This window comes from Desmodus rotundus, chromosome 8 (genome assembly GCF_022682495.2).
Source record: "Desmodus rotundus isolate HL8 chromosome 8, HLdesRot8A.1, whole genome shotgun sequence".
Classification (NCBI taxonomy): Eukaryota; Metazoa; Chordata; class Mammalia; order Chiroptera; family Phyllostomidae; genus Desmodus; species Desmodus rotundus.
The window spans coordinates 44,029,931-44,038,976 of NC_071394.1; the positions used below are offsets into that span (position 1 = coordinate 44,029,931).

Here is a 9,046-nt window from a genome sequence, read left to right on the forward strand (position 1 = left end):
CATCTCTGGCTGTATACAACGCTGCTCTCCTTGGCGTCTGTACGGTATATGCTCAGTTAAATCACGTGCTGTCCTGCTGGGCTCAAAGCAGGGTGACAGGCACTCCGGAAGGTGTGCAGATGGAAAGAGTAACGCGTTAGCGATCCTCTTTAGGTTTTAGCTGATCCTGGCAAAGTTAGTAGCTGGCGGTTTTGAGTCTATTTATTCAGTCTTCATCGTATGAAATTATATTTCTCATCCATTAAGTTAAGAAATAATGCTGTCCAACTCAGTGCCTCCAGGAGAAAATCAGTTACTGCTGTCAGACTCTGTAATCATGGTTTATTATCTGGAGCATATCATTCCTCTCTCCTTCAAATACAGCCTCAGATTTCATAGCACAGAATTTTCCACAAAGCCTAGAAAACGATTCTACTGTAGACCAAAGGAAGTGACTGTGCGGGACGTGCACTGGGCCGCCTGGGGCCACCGACACGATGCTCTGGGACAAGAAAGCAACCCGTGTTTTGCCAGGATTTCTGCCGGCCGAGTTTGCCGACAGTCACACAGACAAAACGCTTTACTTTAGGCGAAGCCTGTGTTCTTAGCCGGATTGGCCTGACGTGGTTCGTTAAATCCTTCAGCTTGTTGTACTTGTGTGACCTTGTAAATCGTGAGCATCAAGGGTTTAAACCTCTGAGGCTTATTAATGATTATATTGCTTCTTTGTGAATTTGCCAAATAAAGGAGAGATTTTGTTTTCCTTAACTGACAAGCTTTTATATTTTTGCTTGTTTCTTCTCACTCTCAGAAGTTCATATTACTGATTCGTATGTATCCTACTAATTACCCTAAAGTTACATTTCTTCCTCAGATATGCCGTGTATGTTTAAGTGTGTGGGCATGACGGGAACCCATCACAAATGAGACTAGCTCTTCAGCACCTGTGACATGGTCACCTCTGGTGTGGGGAGGGAACCTTTGATTTCGAGGAAAGCATCCTTACATACCAGGCTGGCTATGGTTTTCTGTAGGTTGCCGCACATTAATAAGCTTAAGCGGGCTCTGTGGTGAATACTCAGAATTGCCTGATAAAAAGGTCATTCTTTGGAATCAAAAGCAAGGTTGGGAAGGATATCAGAGTGACTCCTACCCCCAGGGAGATGTTGTATTCATTCTACTCTTTCTGTTTTCAAGCTAATTCGGGAAAATGTTTTATTTAAACTCATGTTTATAAAGACTCAAGACTTCTATGTGTTGGTGTTGCAATAATTAAATTGAAATATTAAATTTTACTATACAAAAGAATTATTTAAAACTCATCCTGACCTTTATTTATCATGTTGTATGTTTGGAAATGTTACATGTTTCAAATATTGGATGTTTGGAGCACATTGTAATTTGCAAGTCTTGGTTTTACTAAGGGGTTTGGGTACACTTCTAAAACTTCTGTTAAGCAGGGAAATTAAAAGCTTGGGCATTATAATCCCAACTTTATTTTTTAGAAAGTTAGTGATTCTTCTCCATAAATGTTGATTCTGTGTAGGTGTCACACCAAAACCGGTCTACTGGTTAAAAAAAAAAAAAAAACTTTTATATTGCCATGATTTTTTAAAAATATTAACCTTGCTATTTTGATCCTTTTTTTTTAAGGTTTACTTCTTTATTTACTTATTTATTTAATTTTATTTATTTACCTTTAGAGGAGGGGGAGGGAGAGAGAAAGAGAGGGAGAGAAACATCGGTGTGTGAAAGATACATGGATGGATTGCATCTCACACACCTCCTGCTGGGAACCCGACCCGCAACCCAGGCATGCGCCCTGACTGGGAAGCAAACCGGCAACCTTTTGGTTCGCAGGCCGGCACTCAGTCCACTGGCCACACCGGCCAGGGCTTCTGTGCTCCCCTTTACCTTTAGCTTACATCCGTTATTAAGCTGAACCCTGTGTTCACTCCTGCTGAAATGCCAACTGTGCCTATACTGGGTTTTAAACTGATTTTCTTGTCAGGGAGTTAACAGATCCTAGAATCTTGCTGTTGGATGAGGAGTTAGGTCACTTAGCCCCGTTTCCCACCCAGTGCGTTCAGGGGCTGCGCCTGCAGCCTTCTCTGTCATCTCTGTCGTTCTCACGTGGTTGCCTTCTCATTGTCAAATTAGATTCCACCTTGAAGATGTTTTCTAAAGAATCCAGAATGCTACAAAGAAGTATATCATTTTCAAATATGGTGAGTTCATTTAATTTTAAGTCAGTGTTATGATAATAGACACACACATATGACGTCTTGTTTCTCTCAAAACAGTTGAGTTTATTCCTGCACGGTATTGACAGAATGCCTTAGTTAGATTATTTCTAGATTCAAGTTAAAATATTTTCAAGTTGGCTCATTCTCATAATAATGAGATTTCATTTTTATGCAGTAGTAGCCTAAAAGTCTTGAACTCCTGCTGCCCTGTAGAATTCTCCTTAATAAATCTTTCTTCTTTGGAATTTTCAGACTAAATGTATATATATGCTACTTAAATAACTTACGCATTTCTGAGTTGGTAGGATACCCAATACTAGAAACCAATGATTCTGGAAAAGCACTTTGTATTTTTAATGTAAGTCACCCAGAAGAGTCTGAAACTCCCTAAAGAATTTTGGAAGTTTTCCTTACCCACATTAATCTGTACCCTCGAGACTCAGCTTGCATTCTCGAGGGTAATCCCCAGCCCGCCCTCCCGCATGATTTCCTCCAGCGTCCCTGGCAGTTCCCCCAGCCCAGGGACGGGAGGGAGGCCTGAACAAGGTCAGTCTAGACCCTCACGCTCCGGACACACTGTGACTTCCCTACACTTGGGAGGAACCAAGGCGTCTGGAATTAGCCAGTAGGAAAAGAACTTTGTAGATATCAGAAGGCTAACCTAAACAGAATTTAAGCATTAATTGGGGCGTCTCATAAGATAGTTTTACCATGGTAGGGACTAACTGCTGTAAATTATTAATGTTGAATCATTTGTATTTCAGGCTTTATCATCTTGTTTACTTTTACCAGGAGATGCCACTGTCATAAGCTCTTCATGGGATAATAACATGTATGTACCTGTGCACGCTTCTTTGTAATCACACACACGTCGCTACCTCTGTGGACACAGAGCAGTAAAGACAGAATCTCCTATTGCCAGGGCACTGTGCCATGTTTTGGGAGGGGGGGGAAGAACAAATATTAGATGAGAATATTTCCATTGGGTTTGAATATAATTATTTGAATCTAATAATTTCTCCAGTTGAACTCATATGTTTCTCTAAATTTTAAATTGAGGTGAAAACAAAGATGAGCCAGACCTGGAAATTTCTAGTTTCAAATTAAAATTTTCAGTTTTTTGGTTTGATAACATGAGAACGAGTAATTTGTAATTCTAATGGGCCTTAGTGAGTATAACATTTAACAACATAATGTTTCTTGAATATGTGTTTGAGTCTTAAAATTAAGCTGAATGCTGTTTTAATGGTTCTCATTATCTTTTATGTTAGCTATTTTTATTCCATAGCATTTGGAAGATGCCAAGACACATTAATGGGACACGATGATGCTGTTAGTAAGATCTGCTGGCATGACGACAGGCTGTATTCGGCATCGTGGGATTCGACAGTGAAGGTTTAGATAGTATTTCTATCTCACTGTGTTTGTATAATAAAAATGTTATAAACCATTTAACTACCTGTTAACATGTTCAATCACTGGTGTTCACAAAGCGTGTGATACATAAGAATATTCAATATTATTGCTTTTTAAATGTGTACACTTCTCTGTATAATAGGAAGTTTTCATGATTTTCCTACTGTGCGTTCAACTAGGGGCGGGATGATCTAGTCTTCCTTAGACAGCGGAGTTACGGAGAAACGGCCCCTCTTATCTAACACGGTTGGAACTAGCAGTTGATCAGTTAATCAGAAAATGTCAAGTTAAAGTGGGGAATCATTGAAAGATAATACATTTTGTTGAAAGTTTAAACATTCAAATGCACGTTCATTCACCATTCTGTTGATGTAGGGCCACATGCAAACCACACCAGTATTCATCAGCTTCGTTTCCCATCTGCATTTGTGTGAAAAGAAGCCAAAAACCTAGAACCCTTAGAATTCCTTCAGAAGTTTTTCAAGATTTGTCCCCCATTCTTGTAGATAAGTTTCCTGCCTGCACCTCATTTTAGCAATTTTTCGGTAGTCTTTCAAAACATTAATAGACGTGCAACACTCATATTCCTTAGTTCACACAGTACTTAAATCCCATAATTACAACAGCCACTGCACGGGATGGAAAGAGACACAGGTCCAAACAGGCGGCTCTCGGTAAGCGCAGGACGGCAGGAATAAAGGCGCGGGCACCGTGGAACTGCGGAACGGGAACGGGAGGGTCAGGCAGCGCGTTTGTGGGCACGTGTGTTCAGTGGAGGTTGTTGGTCAAGAGGGTTCTTCCTCACTGTATTAGAAAAGCTTTTATATTACATGTGTGTAAATGTCTTCTACATTATGTTCCGTTCTAGGTGTGGTCTGGTATTCCTGCAGAAATGACAGGCACCAAAAGACACCAGTTTGACCTGCTGGCCGAGCTGGAACATGATGTCAGTGTGAGTGCCGGCAACCAAAGTGCACAAAACCTGAGCTTCAGACTCCAGGGGTTTGAGGGGGATTCTTAGTTTTACCTAAGTGTTTAGGTAAAACTGCTTATTGATCTGCTTATTGGAGATCGTAGGCTGACTCTCAGCTCTTTTCTTTGAGTTGACTCGTTGGGTTTCCAAGTCTACTTTGTCTTTTTTTTCTTCAGTTTGCTATTTCCCTGAGCACGGCATTGAATATTTGGGTTTCCGCAGACTATCTGGGGCAACAAGATGTGACCCGTTGTCTTTCATGTTTTCTGACACAGAAGGTAGAGGGGCCATCTGTCTAGGATGATGCACAGCCACAGCTGAGGACACTGGCCTGATACTTGGATGGCCCGAGTGTGTGCAGCCTGGGGCAGACCCAGGGCCGGCCCCTGATACCTTTCACACGCTGTTTCCACTGGGCCCCACTGCTGCATCTTAGGCTGTGGCTCACAGTACTGCCTGTTCTCTGAGGTTGGGAATTGGTGCCTAGTTTGCATGGTCGACAGATGAACTGAAGTTGAGAAATATTTATTCAGTGTATAATTCAAGAAGGATATGCAGGTATAACCTGGAGGCCTCCCCCTCCTCCCAAGTCCCTCAAATAGTCAATCACCAGTCTGCTGTGTTTCAGGCAGGTTGGCACCTTGCTACAACTTCTTATTCATGGAGTTAGACGGACAAGTTTAAGCTATTTTAAAACAGAATTACATTTCCAATAGCAATACTTCATCTTATTCACTAGCATACGACGAATTTTGTCTTTAAGTGTCATTCAGTAGGTGATGTTGAAATACATCTGCACTAACTACACCAGTGCTCTGTGCCATAGAGTTTAATCTGCATCATTGCATCCACTTACTTGAACTAGCCTAGGGAAACAGAGCTTATGACCATAATTCTAAGGGAGGTACTTCTGCTTTCTTCCTTAGGTAGACACGATCAGTTTAAATGCTGCAAGCACACTGTTGGTTTCAGGCACCAGAGAAGGCACGGTGACTATTTGGGACCTCGCGACGGCCACGGTACTGCACCAGATTCCATGCCATTCAGGGACTGTATGTGATACTGCTTTTAGCCCAGGTAGTATTATCCTTTTGAATACAGATGATACTGGGGGCATTAGAATTACCACTTTGAAACACATGAGAATTTAAACAGAAAAACACTTGGCTGATAAAAGGTTTTGCCTGTGTAGCTAAACCTCTTCACGGCAGAATGCAGTACACTTGTGGCACTTGTACCTAGTAGAAAAACTGCATTGGGTAGTATTCTTTATTCTTCAGCTCACTCAAGAAATTATTTGTAAGAGGTAAATGAACTCACACCAAAGGGTCCTCAGCCCAGTGTCTTAGAAACAAAAGCATGTCTTTCCCCGCTCCCCTTCCCTCCTCTTAAGGGTTGATTTGAGCCAAGCTGATGATGACATGCGGGGGAGGAAGATCTCACATGCTCCAAATCAGAAGCATCTCAAGGAGAGGGTAGTCACCGGTTAACTAAAACAAGCAGCTCAAGGAAAATGAGTATTAGGTCACTGGGCCAGAAATAAAGCTCGGAACAACCTAAACCACAGTCTGCAGCTGTGACCCGCCTGTGTTTCACCTCCCGTTACAGACAGTCGCCATGTCCTCAGCGCAGGAGAAGACGGTGGTCTGAGTGTCATAGATGTGCAGACGGGAACGCTCATCTCCTCGATGACGTCAGACGAGCCTCAGAGGTGCAGTTTGGGGGGTTGCTGGTGGTGACGACATTTACATACAAGTTCATGATCGTGCCTTTGGGCTTGCTTTTGGCCAGTGTAATATAGGCCTGCCTTCAGGATGGGTGATGAAATGGTTATCTCTAAATCACTCTGGCAGGTGCTTTATCTGGGATGGAAATACCGTTTTATCCGGAAGTCAGTCTGGTGAACTGCTTGTTTGGGACCTTCTCGGAGGAAAAATCAGTGAGAAAATACAGGGCCATAAAGGTAAACTTATTTGGTTGACCTTTCTTCCTAAAATACTGAACTCAAACCTGCTTTCCCAGAAGTCCTTGCCACAGCAATCAGACAAGAAGGAGAAATAAAGACATCCTTATTGGAAAGGAAGAAGTAAAACTATTATTATTTGCAGATGACATACTACATGTAGAGAATCCTAGATTCCACCAAAACACTATTAAAACTGAGGAATGAATTCAGGGAACATACTCTTCTCGGGCAGAAAACGCCCCACGTGCCCTGCATGCTGCGCACATGCCCATCCAGCACCCTGGTCGGCCAGGTGTCTGCCTTTCTTGGGCCCTTCAGGATTTAGATTTATGTTGACAGACATCTGACTCCAAAAAGGAAGTTTTTACATTTGAGTTCCATGTAGAGAATTAAAAACCATAGTGAAAGCTGTAATAGTTCAATAGAGTTTAAAAAGTCTATGAAAGTAATGAATTGCAGTGAAAAAAACTAAGTCATCTTCCCAGCACTGTCTCCTGCCTCCCACACTTCTCTTGGTCTTGGTTTTCCAGTTCGAGGCCTGGATGTGGGTCCTTATTGTAGAGGGTGTGTTTGTACGTAATTGTTCTGTGGTTTTTTTCTCCCCACTTAATAGTATCTCTCGGAGATTCACTATAGTTGTTTACATTTGCATGGTTTCCTCACGATCATGTGGAGTAGGGGTGTCCAACCTTTTGGCGTCTCTGGGCCACACATTAAATACACAGACACTAATGAAAACTGATGAGCAAAAGAAAGCTTTTAAGCGAATTTATGATTTTGTGTTGGGCCACATTCATAGCCATCCTGGGCCACATGCAGCCCACAGGTTGGACATCCCTAATGGACTGTTTATGGCTTTTAATTCTTCTAGTATCTAGTTACACGTCTCCACTATCTCCCCACTGTGAACAGTCACCTGTCACCTTCATCCCTTCTGTCACTCAGCTTTGTGTGGTTAGTTCTTACTCCCTACCTTCTTCCTCATCTGCTTCCTGACTTTTTTTAGTGGTACATATTTGCATTCTGTTCTGTATCCATAATTCCGTCATTTTAGCTTTACATTGAAATGGTTTCTTATTCTCCCCAAGTGCTTTGTACCAAGCAGTTATTTTTAATTTCTGAAGATTTTACTATAGGGCAAGACAACACGATGTAGTACTTACTAGTGTTCTACTCACTCCCTGACCACAATGCCTCCTTCTCTTAGGTGCTGTGACGTGTATATGGATGAACGAACAGTGTAGCAGTGTCATCACGGGAGGGAAAGACAGACAAATTATGTTCTGGAAATTGCAGTATTAAGTGCCTTTTCTTCTCCTGAATATTAAACTGAACTCTGTTTAATGTATTTTTAAACCAAACTTTTCAATGAACTGGTGAATGTGCAATGATAATAACCGGAAGTGTTACCACATAAGGAGTTTGTGGCTTTCAACTTTCTAAATCATGGTTAGCTTCATTGAAACTATTAGTTGCCATCTTCTGAGGCAGTTACAGGGGCAGGGCAGACGGCCATCCCAGGAGGGCGGGCGATGGTCAGAAGACAGGTCTGAGAGGCAGAGAGGAGCTAAGACATACCAAACTGACCTGGGGACTTTCAGAAAGCACTGAACAATACAGAATTTTCCAAGAAAATGTGCAGCATCAGTGCTGTTTCTGAGTCACGCAACTTTGTCTTCACGATCTACGCGATTGCTGCCCATTGGGTTTTTGGGTATTTGTGTTTTCATGGAGTGGTTACTTTCTATGACCTACTGTCCCCAGATTCTAAGAACCTGGGGAAGGATTAGGAGTTCTTATAAGAGTTACTGTATATAGGAATAGTTTGGTTCATTGCAGCTATTAAATGTTCATCTTTTCTAAACATTAAAAATATTTTTCTGTAATTAAGCCAGTTTTCATTTTCTTATTTAAATATTATAGAAACTAGTACCTTTTAAGAACTTCAAATACCAATCCTCCTAGAAAACCACAGTGATACGAATGTTGTTCTTATACTCGGAACCATCCTGGACCCAAGTCCAGACAGCAAAGCAGGTAATCAAACCAGGAAACGGTGTTTGGTTTGCGTTTGTAAATTTCAAATAAGGTGAGCTGTAGAGCGGTACCACCCACTCTCCCTCCTGGACCACAGTAATGTTGTGATTTAAGTTTTTTCTATACTCTTTAAAAACGTTGTTGTATCTTGTAAGCAGTATGGCGTAAGGGAAAAACTTGAATCAGACCAGGGTGATGGAATTTTCAGTTTTTCTCACGTATGGCTGGGGAGAACTTACAGGCCCTGAGTTCCTGGTCCTCTGCCTGAGGGGTCAGACCTGTCAGTCAGGCTCACACTGGAGGCACGTTTCCCGACGGGACACACTACTCTCCTAGCACTGAGGGCTTCTCCCAGGACCCCTTGTCAGCTGCTGTGGAGATGACGCTCCCGCAGGCCCCAGGTGAACCTCACATGCCTGTTTCCTAGGT

At 42.2% G+C, this 9,046-nt stretch overlaps 1 protein-coding gene across 4 annotated transcripts in view; it reads left to right on the forward strand.

Moving 5' to 3' along the window:
* Window positions 1–8,470, forward strand: part of NSMAF (neutral sphingomyelinase activation associated factor) — a 56,902-nt gene extending 48,432 nt beyond the window's left edge. For all 4 annotated transcript variants that reach the window (XM_053929390.2, XM_053929391.2, XM_045204945.2 and 1 more), the window contains 8 exons: window positions 2,140–2,207; window positions 2,990–3,057; window positions 3,497–3,620; window positions 4,510–4,593; window positions 5,541–5,691; window positions 6,223–6,325; window positions 6,468–6,577; window positions 7,788–8,470. In XM_053929390.2, coding sequence (XP_053785365.1) covers window positions 2,140–2,207; window positions 2,990–3,057; window positions 3,497–3,620; window positions 4,510–4,593; window positions 5,541–5,691; window positions 6,223–6,325; window positions 6,468–6,577; window positions 7,788–7,882 — 803 coding nt within the window. In that variant the 3' untranslated portion in view covers window positions 7,883–8,470. The remainder of the gene's footprint in view (window positions 1–2,139; window positions 2,208–2,989; window positions 3,058–3,496; window positions 3,621–4,509; window positions 4,594–5,540; window positions 5,692–6,222; window positions 6,326–6,467; window positions 6,578–7,787) is intronic.
* The last annotated feature ends 576 nt before the right edge of the window (window positions 8,471–9,046 follow it).